General features: G+C 35.5%; 1 protein-coding gene across 3 annotated transcripts in view; it reads right to left on the reverse strand.

The window, feature by feature from the left end:
• The window catches only part of Dock11 (dedicator of cytokinesis 11), a 186028-nt gene that overhangs the window by 50803 nt on the left and 108784 nt on the right, over window positions 1-26441 (reverse strand). For 2 of the 3 annotated variants that reach the window (XM_021722391.3, XM_021722393.3), the window contains exons 25-36: window positions 24984-25053; window positions 24776-24901; window positions 23814-23885; window positions 22112-22258; window positions 18326-18409; window positions 17175-17286; window positions 16630-16668; window positions 14692-14870; window positions 9638-9754; window positions 7158-7233; window positions 6321-6430; window positions 4841-4952 (exon numbers count right to left, since the gene is read on the reverse strand). In XM_021722391.3, the coding sequence (XP_021578066.2) occupies window positions 4841-4952; window positions 6321-6430; window positions 7158-7233; window positions 9638-9754; window positions 14692-14870; window positions 16630-16668; window positions 17175-17286; window positions 18326-18409; window positions 22112-22258; window positions 23814-23885; window positions 24776-24901; window positions 24984-25053 (1244 nt within the window). The remainder of the gene's footprint in view (window positions 1-4840; window positions 4953-6320; window positions 6431-7157; window positions 7234-9637; window positions 9755-14691; window positions 14871-16629; window positions 16669-17174; window positions 17287-18325; window positions 18410-22111; window positions 22259-23813; window positions 23886-24775; window positions 24902-24983; window positions 25054-26441) is intronic. The other variant, XM_013356047.4, reaches the window with a different exon arrangement.

Raw genomic sequence — 26441 nt, forward strand, 5'->3', positions numbered from 1 at the left:
TTCTTTCTTCCATCTATTTGCCTTTGAATTATAAACTCTGGTGTTCTCTCTACTTACTTATCTAGCTTTGAAATAACTATATCAGATAGAAAAATCCCTTAAATCATATATACTTCTTTTTATCCATTTCTTTAGTTCCCCAACACACCACTAAGATCCTTTTTTTAAAAATGTTTATTTTTTAGTTGTAGTTGGACACAATACCTTTATTTTATTTATTTATTTAGGATTGAACCCAGGGCCTTGCACATGCTAGGCGAGCACTCTACAGCTGAGCCACAACACCCCAGCCCTACCACTAAGATCCTTTTAAAAAAAGAAATTAAAAATGTTAAAACCTTATCATTATTTAACTTTCAATTCCATTTTATTCTACTCTGATATACCTAATGGTGTCAGAAGACCCTCCTCTCAACATCAAAAATTTGTTAAGTTTCTCAAAAAACAAGAAAACGACTCAATTTCCAACCCAGTTATAGACCTCAGAAGATAGGGATGGAAGATGAAACAATGTTGCCTTTATGGAGGGGTGAAGGGGATATTAGGGAGTTTGTGGACTTTTGACTTGGCCACTTCCAGTTGTTTTACGATACTGATAGTTTTCAACGATTACAAAATATCAATCATCAGTAATAAAAAATGTTAAGAGTTAAATTTGGTTTGGTTTAGAAATTAAGCTAGAAGTGACTTCCGCCCCCCCCCAATGCATTTTGGTATCTTTCTGCCCCTAGGAGCTAGGCCTTCCCCCAGAATTCAATGGGTTTCCGGTCTCTGGTCAACTGGCAGCCTGTCGTTCGCCATTTCGATGACTTAGGCTCCCCTCTTCGGCACAACGGCTTTTCCCAACAAAAAGCCTTTGTACCTCCTTCCTAGAAAAGAACTGGTATGTTCGGTACACCTCTGAATACCCACTCGCACACCTGTGCCCTAAAGCAGCTCCTAACAAGGTCTATGGGGTGGAAGGGGTGATTTTTGAGGCGTTGTACTCTATACTCAGCTGCTCCTCCGCCATTTTCTAAGCTTCTCTGTGAAGCCACTGGGACTAGTCAGTTGTTTCAAATCCGGGAAACATGATGCAGGCAGGCAACAAGGGTGGAGGACAGAGGGGAGATGATAGGAAGTCTTCAGGAAAAGATAAAGTGCGGCTTAGTGTATGTGACTTGTCATCCGATGAATTTAAAAAGACATGGCTAACGCTAAAAGAGCTCCATGATAAAGAACTGCACCGTTTACAGACAAAATTAACGAGTATGAGGAAGTTGCGAATAGCAGACGGAAGGCGATCAGGCTCGACGGCCCGAATTAGAGAGTTGACCGAACAGCATGACATCCTCAATAGTACCATTCACGACTTGAGAGACCAGTTAAATGCAAAAACATGTGACCGCTGTTTAATAAATGAAGCATATAGGAACACACTACAGCAAGAATTTAATAACATGCAACAACAAAATCTTACGTTTATTGCTGAGCTCAATGCAGAAACAAAAAAGTTAAGAGAAGAAAATAAAAGACTTTCTGCAAGAGTAAAGTCGAGCCAGCCAAAGTTTCATATTTCTTTTTCTGATAGTGATGATGACGATTTCATTCCTTGTACTCAAAAGACTAAACCAGTTTTTTCAGTGAGGGAGCCTACACAGATAACTCAGGTGCATGTTCCTATAAGACCAGTAAGGAAACCACATAAGGAACAGATGAAACCTATAAGTAAAATGGAACTGGAACAAAGTCCAAAGTTTCCAATTCCATTTGGTAGTCAAGACCTCTTTGAAGTGCCAGAGACCTCTTTTGAGAAAACTCCCTCTAATGATGGCAAGCCTCCCACGCAAGGAGGCACTGCCTACCTGAAGTCATTTTCAGGTTTTCCTTTAACATCTTCATTTGATTCTCAAAAGAGGGATGGATTTCAAGGTGCTACAAGCCTTCTTGAAAAAAAGGTTGTCCAGGCAAAAAGGAAACATGAAACAATTGCCACAGAAAAGGCTTCCACGCAAAATCGTGAAAGTAAGATTAGATTCTCTTGGAGCCTTTCTAGTGTTTCCTCAAGAGAAAGTGCACCTACTCAGATAGTATCTGAAACTTCAGAGGAAAATATGCCTGGTTATGATAGAAGCGTGTTTGCCCCTTTTACACAGAAAAGGGAAACACTCCCCTTGAATGTATTTCCTTTTGACTATACTTCAAAATCTAGTGGGAGAAAAAGATCAGCATTTGGTATTCCTTGTTACAACATTGGCTTTTCAGACAGAGATGGCAGTACTGAGATGCCTTCTTGTGAGCAAGTTGCTCCAAAGAATGCTAATGAATCTACAAATGCAGGGTATGCCACAGTTAAGCCTCAAGCTGATTTGGAGAGTGCCCTCTTGGGGCCTACACTGAAAAGAAAAGCCAAGATACAGTTAGAAAAAAAGAAGTAGATTCCCGGATGAGGGGAATCTCTCTCAATGCAAATGTTTTATTTTTCAAGAGGACAGTCTTCATGTCAATTCAGACTATGTAACTCATAACCCCTGACTCTTGACAGTTAAGATCTGAAAAATGTTTGGTAAATGACTTTAAAATAGTTAATTATTGTCAATTAATAAAATGTAGCTTAAAATACAGAAGGAAATTGATTCTTAAGAATTCCTCTACTTCCACATGAAAGTGGCCAGGCAGATCATCTTTTTGTTGATGTTAAAGTTACAACTGTTTATGACACAGTAAATATAATGAAAGCCAAAAGAGACCATGAAGAGTGTGGATTCATAAGAACTCAACATTTAAATGCATATAGAATAACTAAAATATTTACAAAACAAGAAAGAGTGACTAGAATGAACTAATGAAAAGAATCCAGAAGCATCTTTCAGAATAAAGTGGACATGACTTTACAGATAAGCAGCATGACATTATGCATACAAAGGAAAAAGAGGAAATATGACAGAGACTACATACAAGTTAATGACAGAGACTATATTAAAGTTATTGAAAATGTGCTTTTTTAAAATGAAAAAGCAAGAACAGAAGAAAGAAAAACATAATTAACAAAGACAAAATATTTGGCAGACAGCAAGCAAGATCAACATTTACAAGAAGAGGAACTATAAAGGTCACAAGAAATAAAACAGTCATAGTTTTACCCATGGTATTTTTTAAAAAAAAGCAGCCAGAGACTTGTCACTGGTTAGCATAGTATGCATGGTGTATGTGTATGTGTGTATGTATAATGAATCGGAGGAGGGGAGAACTACACAGTCTCTCCTTTCTCTGTTCTTTCTCCCTCTCTCTCTCTCTTCCGTTCTTGATTTCTTTGGGCTGTAGTGGTATCCAGACATTTTATTATTCAGTTTGTTTTTCATGCATATATTATTTGGGTGTCATTACAAAAAAATACTGAGAATTCATCTACTATAAAATTACCGTAGCTTATAGTATATCCAGAATTGTGAAACTATCACAAATGTGATTAAATGTTTTAGAACATTCTCATGGCTATAAAAAGAAAAATCATAATATCAGCAATCAATTTCCATATTCTTCCAGTTTTAATCTTGTGGGAAGACAAAAACTGTATGTTGTGATTTTATCCATTATCTCTTGGAATGAAATAACACTGGTGGTAAAAATTCTGTTCCTTTATTTCTTTCCTAAAACTTGGACACCCATCACATAGCTTCAGTATGATCTGACTTTTTACTTTTACAATTTAGTACATTCATAAAGCTTAAAGATTGTTACTTATTTTATTATTCATATCTAGCTAAGAATTTATTTTAAAGTTTCTCTAGCTAGTTGACATATCAATTTATTTTATGTCTTTTTTTGTATTGCTTTATGTACATGTATCTTGCATTATTACAAAAATATTTAAAGCAGGTAATATCTATTAAAAATTTTTTAAAAATAAAAATAGGCTGAGAATGTAGCTCAGTGGCAGAGTTTATGTTTTGCATGCATGAGACCCTGGGTTCAAATCCCCAGTGCCACAAATTTTTTCCATATATGGGCTAGGGGTTTCACTCAGTGATGAAGCACTTGTCTAACATGCAAAGCCCTGGGTTTGGTTCCCAGTAACAGAAAAGAATATTTAAATTTTTTAAAATAAATAAAATAGGGGAAAAACTTAATACAAGGTAATATGTTGATCTGAACCAGGTACCGTTTTTTTGCTTTATTATTTACATATTTATGAGTCATTATGTGATGTTTCAATACATGTATGCACTGTGTAATGCTTAACCCAGGTGGCTTTTGTTTTTATTCTTGTGTACTTTTTTTTAAACAAAAATATTTTAAAAAGGAAGAAGAGGTAGGGAATTGTGTTAATATATGTGCCATTTGAGAATAAGATAATCTGAATTTACTTTCACAGGACATGAAGTTTACAAAAATCCTTTGGTTATATTCCATCATATAGAATATGTAAATAATATAGTGTCCATCAAGAAGAAAAGCAGCCTAACAACCCGATACCAGAAAATCCCAGAGTGATACTGCTAAATAACAATGGCATTGTTACCCTCTGAAAACCCTTCCTGTCTTTGTTTCTGATTTTTCAAATCCTGGGTCAAATAAAAGCTAAAGTATTAAATATGAACTATGTATTATTATTCCATTCCTGTTATATTGGTCATTTAATGAATCATATACACTGCATGAAAATATGTTTAGCTCCTCTAAAAACATTGAATCATTTTATAATTTATAAAATTATTTTTAAATTATTTCAAGGAATCAAACCTGTATGAGTAACAAACTTATTTTGAGATTGATTTAAAGATCAGAATCTGCAAAGATATCTTCCCCTGCTCCCCTCAGGATAGAACCCAGAGCCTTGTTCAGTATGCTGGTAACTCACCTTCAGAAATCATTTTTACTATATATAAGTAGCACATCAAGAGACTTCTGATTTCATACTGGTCCAGCCTGTTATACTGGGATATACTATTCCTTGTTGAGCTCTGTCGGGTCTATAATATAAAGATAGTGTATTGTGAAATTCTATAGCATAATTTTCCATGGGCTTAGGCTTGATAACTAATTTTTAACACTAGTCATATTTAGGAAATTTAAAAGTTAAAAAAAAAACTTACATCACACCTAGCAGCTAAACAGGCTGAATCTTTTTTTGATAGAATACCTACTAATATCACTGGAGATTATCTTAGGGTCTCCAAAAAGATATTGTCTTGAATACTGTGTTTGTTTCATTCCCATATGCTTGTATTTTGGTGGCAACACTTAAAAATAATCATGTGGCTATTTGAGGAAAAGTAACTTATATAGAGGACTAATTTAACGTATATGAAAACATTTTAACTTTAATTTAAACTCCTATTTAGAGTTTATTAAATTCCAACCTTCAATCAGTGATCAGCTAATCTGTCTAAAAGATTGGCTAGTGATTTTATGATAAGATACTATACTAAGGAGGACCTAGTAATGCTTCAAAATTAGAGCCTCTACAAAGTAGTGATGGTTCTGCTATTTAATGGCATCTATTGAAATTATCAGAAGTTAATCATGACAAAAAGCTGATTTATAGGAGGGTTTATATGAATATCAATTATCTCCTAAAGAATTTACCCTCGTTAAAAACCAATACTTTAAAAACAAAAAAACAATACTTTCAGTGGAGCTATACTGAGGATACACATCTCTGAAGGTAGGATTTCCTAAGGAAGAACCTTCATATGGAACATAACAGACCTAGGTGCTGATTGCTTATTAGCTATGTGACTAATAGCAATTCATTTAATTGCTCTGACTTTGTTTCCCTTGCCTCTAACAGTGTCTGGTGTCATAATTTTAAATGGTATGATGTAGGACCTATTGTGAATCAATTCTATTAGTATGTGCTTTGTTTTAAATGATAAGGCCCATTAGGTATTTTAAACTTGAATTTTCCCTCTCTGGAACAGGCTACGGTGTGCTATGGTTAAAGGAGATACTCAGAATGCTTAAAGATGAATTCCTTACTCCCTTTAAAAAGTTTGAGATATTCAAGTAAGCCAGTTAGGATGGTACATGCCTTTTGTCTCAGCTACTTAGGAGACGGAGGTGGGATGATCTCTTGCTTGATCTTAGAGTTTGAGGTCAGCCTGGGCAACATAGACCCCCATCTCAAAAACATATACAAGTAAATAATTAACAAATAAAATTTCATACTATTAAAAAAAAGATACTCAAATAATAGCTGCCAAGGTAGGAAGGGACTGCTAAAATATCAAAGAATTATGGGATGCTTTTTACAGATTTAAAGAGTGGCATATTTATATAAAAAGAAACATATTAGCCTAACAAATCACTAGAGTTATTCTACATACTAAAGTTCTTACATTTTCACCAGTGTTGCTCTGATCTGGAAATCCTGTTGCTCCTTCTGGGATGAGAGAACCCCTTGAATCCTCCCTCTTCATTCCATGTCCATTTTGAAAAGACCCATAGGCTAGGGGGAAAGAGCCAAGTTCTTGTTAGCAACAGGAGAAACCATCAAGTATATTTTTAAAATAAGTATTAGATTAATTTATGTAAACTTATACTATAGGGAACCAATGTTGGTTATCTAAAATGTGAAATTTACATCAAAACACCAGATGAAAGCTAGTTAAGGTTAAAAAAATATTTTTTACTCCTTAAAACACTTTGCTATGTATAAAACTGTAAGAAATTCCTTGGAAGTCATAAAATAAAGCCATGTAATTTGAGAAACACTCTTATAGGAAAGAAAAATTTGGCCCAGAAAAAGATAGTGTCTTACTCGAAATTGGTGACAGACAACAGGATGGGAAATTATTATCTTCTATTTACTCAAGAATATTGAGCTACATTTTAAACAAACTTAGACAACTGAGGCAAGTATGAGTCAGATTTTTAATTCAACTTTAGTAGAGATCATGATAATATTATGATACAATATCATGATAATATTATAATATTATGAAATATTTCAAAACTACAGAAGTACAGGTACATTTCATTTTTCCACTTTTTAATTGGTACATAATTAAACTTAATGGGATTCATTAAGCATATTCATATATGCACATAAGATAACTTGATTGATCTCATCACCCAGAAACCTTCTCTTTTCCTACCCTCCTCCTTCTCCTACAGGGTACATTTCAAAATACTTAAGCAATGTATAATTTTTAAATGTATAATTTTAAAATTACCAGTGTCTTTTTCAGTGCTCAGACTCCCTCTATTTGTAGGTGAAGTAAAGCCACATGGAAACTCATCCCTGGATGCCTGAACAGAATATGATTCTTGTATTATTAAACAAATTTGTACACTAGCAAGAGAAATCTGAATTAACAGAATAAAATGGCAACCAAATTTTAAACAAAGCTCATTATAAAAGTCTAACTCAAGTACTAAATTTAAGGGACTCTTTTTAAAAAATGTCTACTATCCAATTATTCCAACTATGACCTCTGGCCAAGTGATATAACTTCAGATGGCTGTAACCAGAAAAAATATAAACATGGTTCAGCACTCTTCCTAGGAGCAAGGGGCAATTCTAGAAGTAGGGATGTGGTCAGAAGCTCTAAGTTAACTTGAGCTGCAAAAGAAAGAAGAGATGAGTGAAATGCTTCCAAATATCACTGTTCACTGCATGTGGAATGGACATAAGCATGAAGCTATTGTGTTGTGAAGAAAGACCAGCCTGATACCCAGATAGGTGATACAGCATCCTAATTGACATGATCAAGTGCCACAGGCAAGAAAACCATCAGGCAAACTTAAAAGTGGCTTTCACATGAACCTGGAGTAGACTTAATAAATTATTTGGGAAATTTCACAAGGAAAATTTCCATAGTAAGTTGTGAAGGACAGTTTAACCTGCCCCAATAATATGACAGGTTCAAAGTGCAAAGGTGATCATGGGCCATACAGAACATGGAAGGGGGCAGGAGTTCATTGTTTCACTGGGCAGACTAATATAAAGTGTATAATTCTATACAAATATCTGTCTATCTGGTACTGGGAATTGAACCCAAGGGCACTCTACCACTGAGCTATATCCCCAGCCCCCTCCTTTTTTTTGAGAAAGCATTTTGCTAGATTACAGAGATTGGCCTCAACCTTGTGTTCCTCTTGGCTTATCCTTTTCAAGTTGCTGGTATCAGGCATGGACCATTGTGCTAAGCTAACACTATCTTTTTTAAAGTTTTTAGATCATTCTTATTATTTTTTGTGGTGTGGTAGATTGGACCCAGGGTCTCAGGCATAGTAGGCAAGTGCTCTACTACCGAACTACATCCCCAGCCTCCTAACACCACATTGTAGTAGGTCATTGGTAAATTGGAAAACTTGAAGAGGGGTGACTAAGAAATTAAAGGATTTGAAATGAAGTGGAGATACTTGGCATGGAGAAAAGTTTAGAAGGGACTTGTAGAAAGGATAGCTTGTGTCTCTAGAAGACCAAACTAGGACCAGTGAATAGAAACCTTTTTAGGTCTTAGATAAGAAGGAATGCTTTAATTATTACAATGGAAAATTTTTGTTTTGCCAAATAGGGGGCTGACTACCTCTCCAAAGTTCCTTCTTTTTTGAGGGCGGGAGTACTGGGGATTGAACCCAGGGGCACTTAACCACTGAGCCCCATGCCAAGCCCTTTTTTTGTTTTTGTATTTTTTACTTAGAGACAGGTTCTCACGGAGTTACTTAGGGTCTCGCTAGATTGCTGAGGCCAGCTTACGGATCCTCCTGTCTCAGCCTCCTAAGCCACTGGTATTACTGTGCACCACCATCACCAGCCAACGTTCCTTATTTTTAAGGGGGATTAAAAGAAAGCACAGACTAATTTTGATAAACTAAAAGAGACTACCAAGGGAAGGGAGAAGCAAAGGTATACAGTTTAATCCCCAGCATCTAACATTCTGGAAGTGAAGAATCCTTTTACGGAGTTGGGGGGCCAGGGGCAGAGATGGGGAATTGAACTCAGGGGCATATTACCACTGAGACACATCCCCAGCTTTTTTATTTGAGACAAAATATCACTAAGCTGCTTAGGGCCTGGCTAACTTGCTGAGGCTGGCCTTGTACTTGTGATCCTCCTGCCTCAGCCTCCTGAGTCACTGGGATTATAGGAGTGTGTTACTGCAAACAGCTTTTATTCCGTTTTCAAGTTGCATAAATATATCAAGGCATATTAACACTAGAAAGTATTAAGAACAAAACACTGGGCGGTGAGGCTAGGATTGTGGCTCAGTAGTAGTGCACTTGCCTAGCATGCATGAGGCACTGGGTTCAATTCTCAGCACCACATAAAACGAAATAAAATAAAGATCCATCAACAACTAAAACATTAAAAAAAAAGAACAAAACACTGGGGCAAGGGATTCTCTTGGACTCTGTTATTCAAAGAATGATCCTTGGACCAGAGGCATCCAAAAGCTTGTCAGAAACCAGACTCTCAAGCCCCATCTAAGAATTACTGAATTAGAATCAGTGTTTCACAATAATCTCCAGGTGATTCAAATGCAAATTAAATTTTGAGAAGCACTGTTTTAGGAAAATAGTATAAATGTGAAAATGGAATAAAAAGTGAACTCTTAAAATTGAGATCATATGTACAGTATATAACCCCAATTCCAAATGTGTTTAGTAAAATAGAATAAAACTTGAACAGAATTGCATTAATACTTACAGAATTAGGCATTGCTGCACAAGAATACAAAGTATCTCGTCCTGCTAGTCGCTGTATGTTTTCCAAAAGCAATCCAACAAATGGGAGGTACAATTGTGCTATTTTGGCTTGTTGGTTCTGAGAAATAATTAACAAAAGCTTAACTGGCGCATAATATGTATACATTATAATTAAACAATTGGCTCCATATATATCCACTTAAAAGATTGTATGTGGACAAATATAAATAAAAAAATTAGTGAAGCATGAATCTGTTGATACTTAAGAGTCTCAAAACCAATTACCCCAGAACTTCATTGGCATTCTCATCTAATTACAATACAGAGCCAAATCATACCCCTCAAATAAAACTACATAAAGTAAAATGTTGTATTTAATAGCAGTCGACCCATAAAGCAGATAATACTAGTCTTCTTTTTGTCTGTCTTGTTTACTGCTTCATCTGTAGTGCCTGGGCACACAGCAGATGGTCAGTACACTGAATGAATGAATAAATAAATAAATGGAAGAAGTGAAAAAGCAGTGAAGTACTGTATTGATTCAAGAAACACTTTTTGCTTTGATTAAAACTACAATGACAATCATCAGATCTTGGCGCCATAAGGAAATGAGAATATTAGAGAGACTGATATGACTGTAAATAAGTAAATAAAGCTGGCTACAAACACAATTAATTTGTTGTCTCTTATACAAATGTATTTATCGTTTTCCTCAGCTACAGACATTTCTCACTGGATATGTACAAACATTCAAATCAGAGAAAACAATGATGGTGATAGCATAAGACATAAAAATTCCCCTCTGTATTTCAGAACTTTGGGAAGTTTGGAGGTTTAGATAAGGACAGCAAGGCAAAATGGTCAACCTATAGAATACAGAAGACCAAAAATATCTCACTTGTTTGGGTTTCATTTCATTTCAATTTTTTTGGCACTGAAAATTGAACCCATGGGTTCTCTACCACTTTTTACATATTTGTAAACAGTTCTCTCCACCTTTTACATATTTGTAAACAATTACCATACATCCATCTTAATTCATTCTTAACAAGACTGAATAGCCTTCACTACTTTCCTTTTTTCCATGGCTTTCCTTTTGAGATTTCTCAGCTTGATGACTACCTTTCTTTTTCTAAATTTTCAGTGCCCCATTTGAGATTTGAAAAGAGGAATAGCTAGCAGGAGTGCAGGTTTTAGAATTATACATGAGCAAACTTCAGACCTTCTCTACCACTGAGGTATATCCCATTCCTCTTATATTTTTATTGTGACACAGGGTTTCACAAAGCTGCTGAGGCTCTTGCTAAATTGTTGAGGTTGGCCTCCAATTTTCGATCTTCCTGCCTTAGCATCTGGGTCACTAGGATTACAGGTGTGTACCTCTGAACCAGGATGCATTGATTCTTGAGGTTGAACAATTTTTTGTTTATTAATTGGTTGTTTGCACTTTGTGAATTTCAGGAACCCTTCTTAACAGACTTCCTTCTAACATCAGACCCCATCATAGTCTCTCTCACCAGAAGATTAGGATTCAGTAGGTCTGGGCTGCCCCAGATGATGTTGATGTGCACATATGAGAACCACTAAGGTAGTCCAACATCCTGCCTTAAAGCAGGAATGGTCCAATGGTCCTTATATGCAATCTGACAATGGTTAGTTGGTAAAACTTACTTAAATTCCCAGTGCTTTGAAGGCTAGGAAAAAAACCCACTACTTTTACATAGCGACCTTTTACATATTTGTAAACAGTTACCATGCATCCATCTTAATTCATTCTTAACAAGACTGAATAGCCTTCACTACTTTCCTTTTTGCTGTGACTTTCGTTTTGAGATTTCTCAGCTTGATGACTACCTTTCTTTTTCTAATTTTTCAGTGCCCCATTCGAGATTTGAGAAGAGGAATAGCTAGCAGGAGTGCAGGTTTTAGAATTAGACTTGAGCAAACTTCAGACCTCCTATTATTGGCTGCTTAATGTGGGGTTTTGTTTTGTTACTAGGGATTGAACCCAGGAATGCTTAACCACTGAGCCATACATCCATACCTTGTTATGTTTTATTTTTGAGATAGGGTCTTGCGGAGTTGCTTAGGAACTCACTAAATTGCTAAGGCTGGCTTTGAACTCACAATCCTCTTGCCTCAGCCTCCCAAATCACTGAGATTACAGTTGTGTGCTACCATGCCAGGCTAGCTACTTGATTTTTATCAAGTTATTTAATTGCAATTTCCTTTTTGATAAATATAAATGGGAACAATAATAATTATAATTAATAATAATTTATGTGAGATATTTAAGATAGTAGCATATAGAAAATACTCAATAAAGTTTAGCAACTATTGTTAATATTATATAACACTCCCAGGTAAACAGAAACACAGAAAAACATACAGTCATTTTCAAGTATATTAAAAGTTTTACCTGCAGAAAAGACAGAAACAGTCTAAGAATTTATTAATAGATTAAAAAGAAGGTATATCCATGTGATGAAATACTATGCAACTATTCTTTTAAGAATGTGGTAGATCTAATCTTCAGGATGTATTGCTAAGTGAAAAAGAAAAATGCATGTTGGTTTCTATTATATATGTTTATATATATCATGCAGGCTTGTTTTTTTCCTAGCCTTCAAAATAAAAGTATAAATAAGAAACTGATAACAGTAGTTGTTTTGAAAGAGATGAATTGGGATAGGGAACTAAGGAATGGGACAGAGGCATTTTGATGTTTACTTTTTGCAATATATATGTGGATTATTTTTAAAGAAAGGAAAAAGAGGATTTGTCCACAGCCCAACAAGAAGTGAAAATGTCAATTCTCTTAGGTGTTAATATCATTTATAATGGGTATAGCAACTATACAGACTTGCAGAACAAATGTTAGACTTTGGATATTGTTGTTAAAAGGAAATATGTCTCCTGGTAATTAGCACAAGAGTTTAATTATGAGTAACACATAATATGGACCAACAATATCTCCAGAACTGCATTAGAGTAGGGGCTTTGGAGTGTGAAGGTGGTTGGAAAGGGTGGGGGATGACTAGGGAGTCTAATCTCAAAATAGGCTCTCCATAGGAAGCATTGTTTCTTCAAACTATGTACTAAGAATTATTTGGGGTCACTCTGAGGGACTTCATGAAAATTAAGGAGACATTATACTCCTTCCCAACCCTCCCCTTGGCATCATCAAGAATGAGGAACATGTTTTATATAAATGTATTTGACAAATGACCTCTTATCCAGGTTGCTTGTGAACTCTTTGCACCACATAGTACAAAGACATTTTAAATCCTCATCTAACACAGTATAATTGAAGCTTTTGTTAAGTAGGCCCATAAAGCGAAGTTTTTCTGCAGAGAACCCTATAATCTGTTCCTCCCTCCCTCCTTATTTATGTATTTATTTATTTGGTGCTGGGGATTGAACTCAGGGTTTCACCTATGTCAAGCAAGCACTAAACCACTAAGCTACATCATCAACCATGCCTTTTTTAAAAAATTATTTTGAGACAAGGTCTTGCGAGTTACCCAGGCTGGTCTCACACTGCCTCAACCTCCCAACCTGCTTCAGCTGGGGTTATAGGCGAGTGCTTCTTGCCTAGCCCCTATACTCATTTAATGCCTGGATGAAGCTTCTGAACAAAGAAGAAAGGGCTTTAGAAGTCACTGAATGAGTAATGAAGCTTCTTATACCAAGCTTTCCCTTAATCTAAAACCTCAAGCTGTAATATTGTCTAATTAGATAACAATAGCTCTGTATATGCTTATATGTGCATGCACATACTTTCCAAATTATGAGAGCAGTAAAATGTCCCAGTTTATGATGTTAAATGTTTAAATTCCACCTATATGTAATACTCTTATGAAATTCCATATTCATTCACTTTCATTTAAACAGGAAGTGGAGAAAAATACAACTTCCTGCTTTGGAGAAGGGAAGTTCATTTTGTACTTTTCCTGTGAGTCATTTAAAAATCACAGCTAGACACACTTTCTTCCTCATTGCATATGATCTTTTTCTCCACTACTTGGGACATATAGCAGTTGAACAGAGTCCAGAATAAATTGTATCTAGCAAGACTTGTGAGTTAAAAAATTGGTAATTAAAAAAACATGAGTGGATGTCAGTGGCAAGCATTTTATAAAAGATACATGGCAATACTATTAAAAAAGAATAAAATCCATCTCCAAGTAAGCTTTCCAAAATAATTACAATAATAAATTACTCCATGATTTTGTTTATATTTGAATATAAAAGTAAATGGACAAATTATTTAACAATATGATGTTTCTATGAGCCATTTGATACCAAGGAAGTAAGTTCAGTTATTCCAAATACAAATAGTTTGCAATCTACTTTGTTAAACCCATAAGATTGAACATCAATAAAATTTTTATATATATTTCAAAGGTGCAAAAAATAGAAACCATAGTGTTGTTTTAACACCAAGACGATGAGTAATTTATGGAAGGTTTACATCCATATTCTCAGCTAGTGACAGTAACCCCCATCACATTTTTTTCAAAAAGAAAAACTTCATCATACATATTTTATATATGAGATACTTAACATGTCTTATTATTAACCACTTAATCAACAACATATTTATTTAGGGATATATACATATATGTTTATATATTTAAGTGTGAACATTAAGGTATATATCTGACAGAATATACATGGCTACATATCTGTTTTTTTTAAAAAATTCATAATTTGTTATGTAACATATCTTATTCTTTAAATATGATATAAGGATATGAGGGGCTGGGGACATACAGCTCAGTGGTAGAGTACATGTTTAGTATGTGCGAGACACTGGGCTCGATCCCCAACACCAAAAATCCACATACGTGATTTGGGAAACTACTATTTTTCGTTAACATTTTACCTAAACAGAATTTTTAAATCCAATGACTCCAAATGGAAACAAGACTTATTTGTAAATACACATTTCCATTAATGCTCATATTATGCCCCTTACTATAAACTTTACCTTGAATGAAAATACTCAGAAATTTACTCATGTGATACTGAAGACTGTATGGACATTCTTACCTTGTGTTGGTATCTAGTATCAAATGCATGCTTTATCAAAAGATTCTTTATGACAGATATAGCTGTATATCTGATCTCATAGTTATCTTGAAGAGCAATGGAGGTTTCCCTCAGAAGTAGACCAACCAAGAAGTGATGCTTGCAATACTCATCTGATAAACTGTATTCAAGATTTGAATCTGCAGTACAATAAAATTTATGACCCATTTATAAAAATATTCAAAACTTACTATACAATTAAAATGCTGTAATTATCATTTAATAATGTGATCATGCTAGCAAGAAGTATAACTTTATTAATAATGAATCTGAACAATGTTTTATCATATGGAATGAGCATGCAAAATTTTACACAATGGGAACACTTCTAATTAGGGCTAGATGATAACTTTAATGATCATTTCAGTCAACAAGAAAGACCCTAGATCTTTTGTCCCTATTCTTTTAAACTCTCAGAATTCTTAGAATCAAACCTAGAATGAAAATTTTTATATTTTGCAATGTCCCAGTGCATCTCTTTATGTGAAGAGATTTTGATACAACTATAAACTCAAATAATTCTGTAGAACCATAGTGGGCTTACTTATTCATTCATACTTATAAAGTGGGAAAAGGAAGAGAAATTAAGAATATAATTATTTTGACAGTTTTAAGAACTGACTGCTTTAATAACTATTTTATGTTGACCTGAATATATACATGGGATACAAAACAATAACTAAAACAGCCTCATCTTAGTCCAATTCATTATCACGCAAATACAAATGTTTCATTTCATAAAATCACTACTTCAAATTCTGCCTTTTGCTACTTTTTTAGATCCAAAGTTTAGTTTAGATCACAGATGCTAATGTCCCAGCTAGAACTTGCCTTAACAATTCAGAGAGGATTGCGATCAAGTTTAGTAATTTCCATAGTCAATTTTTATTTTACTTTTTTTTTTTTTTTTTGGTAAGAGAGAAGGTAGGTTGGCCTTGAAATTGCAAACCTTCTCCCTCAGCATCCCATGTAGTTAGATTGCAGGGGCATAGGCTACCATGACTGTCTTGCTATTATTTTCATTTTATCTTCCTACCATTTAATGTAGTTTAGCCAGATAGCTGAAGGACCTGTCTTCCACTTCTTTTTGTGCCTCTTCATCACTTAATACAAAGCAATATATCTAGTACGTCTTAATAAATGCTGTGAGTATATATAATCCAATACAATCCTGACTCCTGATTATCTGTCCACCCCTTCCTTTCCCTGACTTCCTCATAGACATCAACACATACTGGGGGAAGTATGTGAGCTATAGATGCTCAGAATGTAATAAGGCGGTGCTTGGATGGTTTGAAAATATTTTCTTTGTTTTCACTGACTGTTATTCCATCATTAAAACTGTTGGGCAGTCACTTCCATAATGACCAAGGCAGATGATTTTCTTTCTGCATTGGTCAAGCTCTTTTGTGAATTCCAGTCACCTTCTATGTACAAGAGCCAATATTGACTAACCAAGGTGACTTTATCTTGGTAGATTATACAAATGGCAATGATTTTTTACATCAGTGATTTGAATAAATCCAATTATGTTTACAACCACACTTTCAAAACTGGCCAAGTAGCCATTAAAAAGAGCAGAGAAGAAGCAAGCCAGAGAGAGGTAGCACACACTTGAAAAACAGACACACTTAGCTCATTCCTTGCTGTCTTATTGGCTTGCAGCAGGAACTTGGTTTGTGAAGGCAGATACCTGAAAGCTGATTCCTTTCTCAACACTCAACCTCAATTAAAAGTAAACAAGCACACCGCCTTTTACACTTTATGGAAGCAAATAAAGGCCCATTTGGCTAGGGAGGATTTGAACAGCAAACAAAGCCCCCATCCATCTTAGCCATTATCAAGTCAATTGTGTTTAAAAATAGCAAACTACTTTAGAGTGAACCGAGTTAAACCTACCTACTGAAGTCAAACGGTCCACCGCAAATGAAAAAAAATCTAATTAATATATGAAAAGAAAAGGGACAAATAAAAAACATAGTAACATAAGAATAGTGCTACACAACAAAGCATTCAATAAAACGAGCAATGGAGATTAAAACTGAAGGCATTTCATATATTCAGTACATGTTACCATCTTACTCTGTCTTTATCTTTTTTGATGCTTTCAGCAAAAATACATTTATGTGTTTTTTTTTCATTTAGTCTCAAATAAGATTCTAAACACTTTTACAGAGAGCAATTTTACTAGCATCTGACATCTGTGTTTACGCAGCAATCTATGTAACACATAAAATTTCTTCATACTCTGAATTCTGCCACTGATACTAGGAAGGAAATGCAAAATATCATTAATGGACCTAGCTTCTGAGAGAAACAATTCTAAGGTTACCATCAAGTTGATTGGTTTAGCTAAAAAAAAAAAAAGCATTGTACTACACTATTGCTAGCAAAAAAAAAAAAAGGTAAAAAAAATTCAGATGAAGGAAAATGCAAATACATACCTTGAACTCGCTGCAGTTTGGGTTTTGCAAACGCCATTGGCAAGTTCAAAGGAATGTAATGTTCATGATTGCAAATTGTTTGTAGAAATTCAAATTTGTATTCAGCCAGTACCTAAATGAAAAGTAGTAATATATTAAGTCATCTTTTGAAGGCATTACTATTTTGATACTTTAATATAGTGCAATAATTTTCACAAACGTATCTTAGATGCAACCTATGCAGAGAGAGTTAATGTAGCAGGCCTGAGACTGTTATCTTTAAAAATGCCTGTTGTAAGATTGATGCTGGCTAGAATCTGGGAAATTGGATTTTGACATGTTTCCAATGTGATAAGGTTGCATCTTTGGTGCTAGCCTGCTTTGGCTATTTGTACAAACTGTGATTTATGGTCAACACCTGTTTTGCTTTCCTTTCTAGGAGTCTGGAATTTTGACTGGTTTCTAGTACATGACCAGTGCACTGCCCCCTATCCACCAATAAAATCCCTAAACTGTGTCAAACAAGACTCCCCAAACAGAAATATCGTACACATATGTCTCCATTTCACTTTTAGAGTAAGAGTGCACTCCGTATATGACCCTTCAAAGGAGGGAGAGAGCTCAGGTAGCCTTCCCAGGGAATGTTATAGGCTGCAACTGGTATCTATTTTTCTTTTGGGGATCCAGAAGAATATCCTTATGGTGCTACTCCAATGACTCTTAGCCATGAACTCCATTGTAGAGTTTTGACAGTGAATTGCAGAACATATGGAAGGTTTGAGGGACCCTCAAAACATTATCCAATATTCCCATTGAGGTACACCAGTACTTTAAGTACCTAAATGAAAATAGTAGCTCCAAATCCTCCAGAAGAGCTGGACATGGTAGCGCACATCTGTAATCCCAGTGGCTCTGGAGGATGAGGTAGGAGGGTTGTGAGTTCAAAGCCAGCCTCAACATCTTAGTGAGGCCCTAAGCAATTCATTGAGACCCTGTCTCTAAATAAAACACAAAATAGGGCTGAGGATGTGCCTCAGTGGTAAAGTAACCCTGGGTGCAATCCCTGGTACCAAAAAAACAAAAAGTGCAAATTCTCCAAAAGAGAATAAGTGTCACCCTAGACTCATGCTTTAATGTCTGACACCTACTAAAATTAAGCTCTTATAACTTACCTTAGGATCTTTGGGGCTGAAGCCAGATATATAGTCATTGATCAAATTGAAAACAAATCCTCTATCCATTAGTGTCAAACAGCGCTGTAGAGACCAAAACAAAAAGAATGGTTAGTTATATAATTCTAAAAGTTTATTACGTATAATTTTAAAACATTTTTAAAAATTTGTTTCCCACTAGGGGAATGACATTTTCATTTTTACAGATTCTATCAGAGCTTCAGGTGACCTTTAAGAAAAAGATAAAAGGCAAAGTGACTTATCATTGGAATAGAGACTTCAGGGCCTCAACTACATCATTTTCAAAATAAGATATAAATTATGGATAGGGATGTATAGATAAAAATAGATAAACACACATATCCACCCACACATACATGTATGTATACACACACAAGTATAATCTAATTGGCTACACTGCCTTATTCTGGCCCATCCTCACAGGGTAGTCAGTAAGCTTGAAAGTAGAGTTTGCCTATGTAAATAATTCAGAGCAAAAAGGAAGGTTTGTTTTTTTTTTTTGCTTCCTATGAAGTCTTAGTCTATTTAAATAGTCCTCTCCTATCATAGCCCTAACAGTGCTTCATATCTGCTGCTGTCATTCTCCTGGTTAAGACTTCATTACCTAGAAACTGAACATTTGTAGCTAGCCTCCTAATCAGTCTTCAGATCACTCATTTCTCCATCCATCTAATTGCTTCCATATTAATTCTAAGTTCTAGCCTGAATTATATCACCTATCTGCACACCGGTTTGCAATAACTCCCTATTACCTCTGATGTAATTTCAAACTCCTTAACTTGACCTTCAAGGACACTCACAATCTTGTCCCAACTTAGTTCTCCAGCTTTATTTTCCAGTAGGGCTCTTTTGACTTATTATTCCTTCAAGATGCACTGGGTATTCCCACCTCTGGCTCTATCATTGCTTTTATTTAATCTTATCCATTCTTTAAGGTTCTCATGAAGTCCCATCTTTCTTAACCATCTTGGTCCGCACTTCCCTTTAAACACTTTGGTCTACACCAGCTTGTATTTTACCTAATATTCTCCTATGTTCTCACCTAGGAAAAAACTATCCCTTTTTCTGTTTATATTCTCCAGTGTCTAAAATGTTCCTGTGAATCTGGGCTCAGTAGTGCATGACTGTAATCCCAGCAGCTTGGGAGGCTGAGGCAGGAGGATCACGAGTTCAAAGCCAGCCTCAGCACCAGCGAGGTGCTAAGCAATTCAGTGAGACCCTGTCTCTAAATAAAATACAAAATAGGGCTGGGGATGTGGCTCAGTGGTCAAGTGCCCCTGAGTTCAATTCCTGGTACCAAAAACAAAACAAAAATAGAATATCTCTGTGAAAATCAAAGAAGTCAATATTAATCAGTCCCATGCTTCACACATCTTATCCTCCCTTTCCATTTCCTCTGACACTGTCCCAGGTGAGACCCTTGTCATTTCTCACTTAAATTACTGAGCTAGACCTATATCCATTTACTCATTCAGCCAACAAACATGCAGAGGAACTACTATGTTCAAAAAAAAGTATTATGTTCTAGAGACATACACAGTTGAATAAAACATGTTCCTTATTCTTGCCCAATGGTAAAAAAATAGTAATAAAACTACAGCGTACAAAGAAGTGCCTTAGAAGTCCATAAAGGATATCTGAACAACAAAAGGGGTGATGAGTGCTGCATGGGAAAGTTAGGAGGGAACTAAGCCTATAAGATGAGTTGAACTCTGCCAGGCAAACTTTTCCTCACTTCATTCATCATACCAGCAATAGAATTATTCTAAAAAAAATTCTTTGGTGTTTCTGCACTGTATACATATCAAAATCCAAATTCCTTAACCTGACATTCAAGGCCTTCCATGATCTGCCACTAGCTAGCCTTTCTAGCTCTTTCTCCACACATCTTAAATTCACTGAACAATGGCTTTCTCGAGTCCCTAAACTCATATCTCATCTGGGCTAAAGGATCCTCTACCTACAACACCCTTAACTCTTTGTCTTGGGGAACTCTGAACTATGCTTCCTGTGTGTGTACATGTTACCTGGTCATAACCCCTCATTTATTTATTCTTCTATAACATTTTATTTGTATTTGGTATATGTATGTGAACGTGATGACAGAGATAGCATGATTAATCCTTGAATGCCCACATAGAGGACAAATAAAAGTTTGTTGACTTGAATTAAGCAAATGATACTACTAAACCACCAATATTTTACACCCTTTACAAGTAAACTTAAATTTAAATTCCAGGGAAGAAACTAGGACTTTTGCATTTCAGATAATCCCATCCTTTTTTTACTTTTAAAAAACATGTAAATGTTTACTTTTTTGGAAGGGGGGTACAGCGCTGGGGATTGGACTCAGGGTCTCCTGATGCTAGGAAAGGAAATGCTCCACCACTGAGCCACATCTCCAGCCCAAATGTTTACTTTTTAAAAAAAAATTTAATTATAGATGAACACAATACCTTTATTTATTTTATTTTTATGTGGTGCTGAGGATCGAACCCAGTGCCTCATACGTGCTAGAAGCACTCTGCCACTAAGCCACAACCCCAGCCCAAATGTTTACTTTTAGCATACAAAAAAGCTATGTAATAGCATTACAACTTTCTGGCAAAGAGAAGTATTGTGTTAGAGAATAAAACTCCTCTTGAGTCAGGCATGGTGGCATATGCTCTATAGACTCAGGTCCTAGGAAGGCTGAGGCAGGAGGGTCACTAGAGACAAGGAGTTCAGAGACACCCTGGCAGCATAATGGGAGATCACATGTTAAAAAAAAAATCATGCCCTGGACTTCTGAAACCTAGTTGTGAATTTTGAATTAAAAAAAAAAATAAGGATATTTTAGGCACTAAAACGGCTTTTATAGATTATTGACTAGGAAGTTCTTGTGTGGGGGGGGGGCTGAAGATTGAACCTAGGACCTTGTGTATGCAAGGCAAGCACTCTACCAACTGAGCTATATCCCCAGCTCAGAAATTCTTAATATAAGGCTAAGAATGATGAAAAGCTACAAGGAGAGGGGCATTGGAAAGAAGAAAATAAGAACTAAATGTATCACAAACCCATGGCTGTACTCAGTGACCATCAAATATTGTTACTCCCTTCATGAAACAAATGCAGTCTAGCACTATTCCTTATATATGACAATAACAGAACATGACAAAGATTAATGTGCTATTTTAAAAACAATAATAGGGATTTGGGGTATTTCTTAAACAAAATAACCTCACTGATCAAAATTAACAATTTTCATTTATATATATAAGTAACATATAGACTATGGTAGCATCAGTGAATAAGTTGTTTTAGTTCAAAAGCTGCAAATTCTAGAGCCAAAATGGTTAGGGGTCGGGGCATAAGGTCTGTGGCAACCTAAAAAACATATGCCCCATTTAACAACATTTAAATTAAAATATGTTTAGAAATCCTGTTAAATAAATAAAACTTGTCTTTTGGCTTCTGATTTACTTAACTAGATATTTTAGTGGGGTGGGGAAGGAATCAAATTTAGCTGAATTGAGCCATCAATTCAGTCAAAAGTGTTACACCAGGCTGAGGATATAGCTCAATTGGTAGAGTGCTTGCCCTGCCCTCAATCCTCAGCACCACACAAACACACACACACACACACACACACACAAAAAAAAAAGTGCTACTTAACAGTCTTATAAAGACAATTGAGTTGCTAGAAAGTGGGCAATTTTTCCTCTGGCTTTCCAGACCCAATACTGAATAAAGTTCCTTACCACATTCAGGCTACCTTTAACTCACCTTCAGGAAGCTAGCCAAACTATAATTCACATTTCTGGACTCATCAGGAATCTCTGCATAGCGAATAGTCACGTGGGGAATTATTGCAAGCAGCAATGAATGTAAGACATGATGATATGCCTCAGGAAATCTCTGGCCTCTGGGAAGCTTAAATTAAATAGACATAGAAAAAAGTCAAGAGTTCCAAAAGGTCTAAATCAATTGCCACTTTTAGTTTCAAACACATTCTTCATATAAATGTTTTTCAACTGAAGTATAATTTTTCTTCCATCTCAAAAATGACATAAGTTCAATATATATTTTAATCTAGATCCTTATAGGAACTATCAGGTCCTCTAATAATATAATTGACCATAATTATCAGTAAAAATGGGTTATTCTGACCCAATATGGGGATGTTCCCAAGATGCAGACACATCAATTTTTCATTCCATTTTTCCTGGCACACAAAGTAAAAATTCAGCTCAGTTTCAGTAAATTCAACCTATGAAAGTTCTCATAAAAATTATAACTATGACATGAAGAATTTTGGGGGAGAGAGGTGGTATTGGAGACTGAATCCAGGGGTGCTTTCCCTATGAACTGCACTTCCAGCCCTTATATATTTTTTAAAATTTTGAGATGTATTGCTCAGTTGCTGAGTCTGGCCTCAAACTTACAATCCTCCAACCTCAGCCTCCTGAGCCACAGAGATTATAGGGATTTACTACCGTATTCAGCATGACCGAATGTCTTTTATTTCCTAAGTCTTAGCTTTATGATTCTTAAAACTAAGAAAGTTTCTTTGTACAGATTGAGCATCCCTAATCCAAAAGCCTCACATCCAAAATGTTCCAACTATCCAAGACTTTGAGCATTGACATGACACCACAAGTGGAAAATACCACATCTGATACCATGTGATGGATGAAAGTCAAAACATAGGTGCAAATATAAAATAACCTCAGATTATATACATAAGGTATATATAAAACATATATGTGTTTAGGTTGGGTATCACTGCTAAGATATCTCATTATATATATATATGTAAATATTCTAATATCTGAAAAAAATCTGAAATAGTTCTAATTCTAAGCATTTGAGGTAAGAGATTTTTCAACCTGTACATTTGAAATAATTTTTCAAAACAACTAAATGTATATACTATATTCAGGAAAACATCTGTTGCATAAATTTTTTTTTAAAAACTTTATATATGCCTTAAACCTTTTGAAAAGAAAGGTTCTGTCTGATGTGGTATTTGTTCTTCTTCCAAATAAATCTTTTCAATATAGACATTTTAAAATCACAAGACAAAGGCAAGGCTTCAAACGTAAAGAGTTTTATGTGGTAAATAATTATAATACATTTCATTTTTGTAGGCAATGTTGAAAAATTGAATGGCTAAGGGTCCTTTAATATAAAAGAGCATTTTCATGCAATTGCAATTTGCAAGATTAGCTTGTTTTGTGTTTTTTATATATATTTAATATCAGGGATTGAACCCAGAGGTGCTTAACCACTGAGCCACATCCCCATCCTTTTTTATATTTTATTTAGAGACAGAGTCTTGCTGAGGTGCTTAGGGCCTAAGTAAGTTGCTGGTGCTGGCTCTGAACTTGCAATCCTCCTGCCTCAGTCTCCCAAGCCATTATTCTTACAAAAATATACAACTATTAATTATCAATTAAAAAGAAACTTAAAAATTTATCATACTTACCTTAATTTTATTCTCTTCCAACAAGTATGTGGCCATTGACTTTGCAATTGTTTCAAAGAAAAACCATGAATACTAAAATTAAAAAAAAAAAGCATTTAACATTTACTCAAATCCTTGAAGCTTAGTAGACTTTGACAATCAATATGGATCTGTTCTATGAACTCTATTAACATTATCAAGAGATTCCAATTCATTATCAAAGTCTCACAGAAGACCTTTGAACTGTTTTAGCAAAAGGTACTATAGTACCTGAAGGACAGTGATATGGAAAGGGAGCATGGGAATGTATGTTCCAAGGGGGGAGAGGAATTTTAATACTGACATTGTTTGAATTGCCCACAGCTGGAGATAAGTTTTAGTTTATTCTGTTATTACTTTTAAATGTTCTTCAGAAAATCAATCTTATTACAGCCTGCACTCAGTGGGGGGACCCAAGCCTGAAGCTGATACCACAACTTGCCCAATCTAAGTGTCCTTTGTAATTGCCAACATTGTGTCCTTTGAGGGGTAGAGAGAAGCTTCAAGCAGATGTGTCCCAAGATACCTAACGTTGTACTGTTAATAAAAGGCACAAATAGTAACAATGACCTGGATCCATTGAGCACCTACTATGTGCCTACAACAAATTACTTATAATTTGGAAATAAGGAATTGGAGTATCAGAGATGCTAAATAACCAGCCCCACATCCCAGAACTATACTGCAACAGATGTAGGATTCTAACCCACATACATCTATCTGGTTCTACATTTGTTCTGTTAGGCCTTTGATTGAGGGCAGGGTATGGGAAGGAAAGGTAAAGAAGGCTCTGTGAAGAACTTCAGGAAAAGGATGCATATGCAAAGTAATGGGGAGAGGTTGGGTCACGTGAACAAATGGTGAAAAACTAGAACTGCAATGGGAGGTTTCAAACCAGTATGTTTAGAGCTGCTTTAGTTTCTGGTTGCATCGTGTGTCCTTACCTTGAGCAGTTTATTTATTGCTAAGAAATCTGCAGACTGTTTTAATATTGCTATCATGGTAGTAGCCAGTGTTTCATGAATCAGCTGGGTCTGAAGAGCACTGGGTTTTTCAGGTCGGAAGTTATACTACAAAGAAAATGAACTGTAAGACAAAGCTGTACCATTAAAAAAAAAAAAAACACTCAGCAAGAAAGTTTACTCCACAAACCTTTATGAAGGATCTTAAATAACTATCCAAGCCTTCTTCATGGCACTTTGATACGATATGTAAGAGAACCCTGAAATGACATTTACAAAAATCAGTATGTAGTGCAACAATTAATTACCATAGTGTGATTGTTAAATAAAATCATGTTTAACCCTATAAACATCTAACCCTGCCTGAACAATTAAAAGTAAGGTGATTATATAAGATATAATGGTAATTCAGGTCTAATAAAGATTTCAGCATCTAGCATGCTCAGGGAATTGTAAATTTATTTCCTGGTTCAAAAGAAAGAGGCTTGGAGCTGGGGTTGTAGCTCAGTGGTAGAGCACTCGCCTCTCACGTGCGAGACCCTGGGTTCAATCCTCAACACCACATAAAATAAATAAGTGATATAAAAGTATTGTGTCCATCTACAACTAACAAATAAATATTAAAAAGAAAGAAAGAAAGAGGCTTTATTTTGGCAGCCTAGATGTTTTATCTTCATTCTAAACCTCTGTATGTGTTTGAAGTTATGTTTGTAGCCACGGCATAGGAAAAGACCCCAAATAAGGTAAATATTGAAACACCCTCTAGTGAGAATAAAGAGAAAAAAAATAGAATGAAAAGCATATCAACAGATGGGACAAAAGAGAAGGGAAAAACAGGGCAGGTATATTGACATGAACTAAAATTGAAGATTAATACAAAATTCATACAAAGATTTAAAGTTAAGAGACTAGCAGTGGTTCTCAAACTTCAGAACCACCTGGAGGGCTTGTTAGATTGCTCAACTCCTCTCCCGGTTTCTGATTTTGTAGGTCTGAGGTGAAGTTCAATGATAAGCATTTGGGGTTTTTTGGGAGGTCCGGGGTATCAGTGATTGGACCCAGGAACACTCAACCACTGAGCCATATCCCCAAGCCTTTTTCTATATTTTGAGACAGGGTCTTGCTAAATTGCTTAGGGCTTCACAAAGTTGCTGAGGCTGGCTTTGAACTTGCAATCCTCCTGCCTCAGCCTCCCAAACTGCTGGGATTACAAGTGTGCACCATCATGCCAGGCTCTGATGAGCATTTTAAATAAGCTCACATATGATACTGATGCTGGTGGTCTATGGACCACATTTTGAGAATCACTGGCTTAGAATAATGCTTCAGATTATTCTCAGTGGCAGAGACTATACCCAACAGCAGAGCCAGCAAAGCCAGTACCATCCAATATTGAGCTCAAATGTTTTTAGAGTCTCCTTATTTTTTATTTCAAAATTCAGGTGCATTTTACCTTCTACTCAACAATGTTATCTTTTCTTATAAAAACAATACTGCCTTATTCTTTCAAGTAAAAATTAATGGCTTAATACCTCATTCTGTACAATATGAGACACTGGTCACCTGTGGCTATTTAAATTGACTAAAACTATACATAAACAGAATTAAAAATTCAATCCCATGGTTGAACTAGGCACACTTCAAGCGC

Source organism: Ictidomys tridecemlineatus, chromosome X, assembly GCF_052094955.1.
Source record: "Ictidomys tridecemlineatus isolate mIctTri1 chromosome X, mIctTri1.hap1, whole genome shotgun sequence".
In the NCBI taxonomy this organism is placed as follows: Eukaryota; Metazoa; Chordata; class Mammalia; order Rodentia; family Sciuridae; genus Ictidomys; species Ictidomys tridecemlineatus.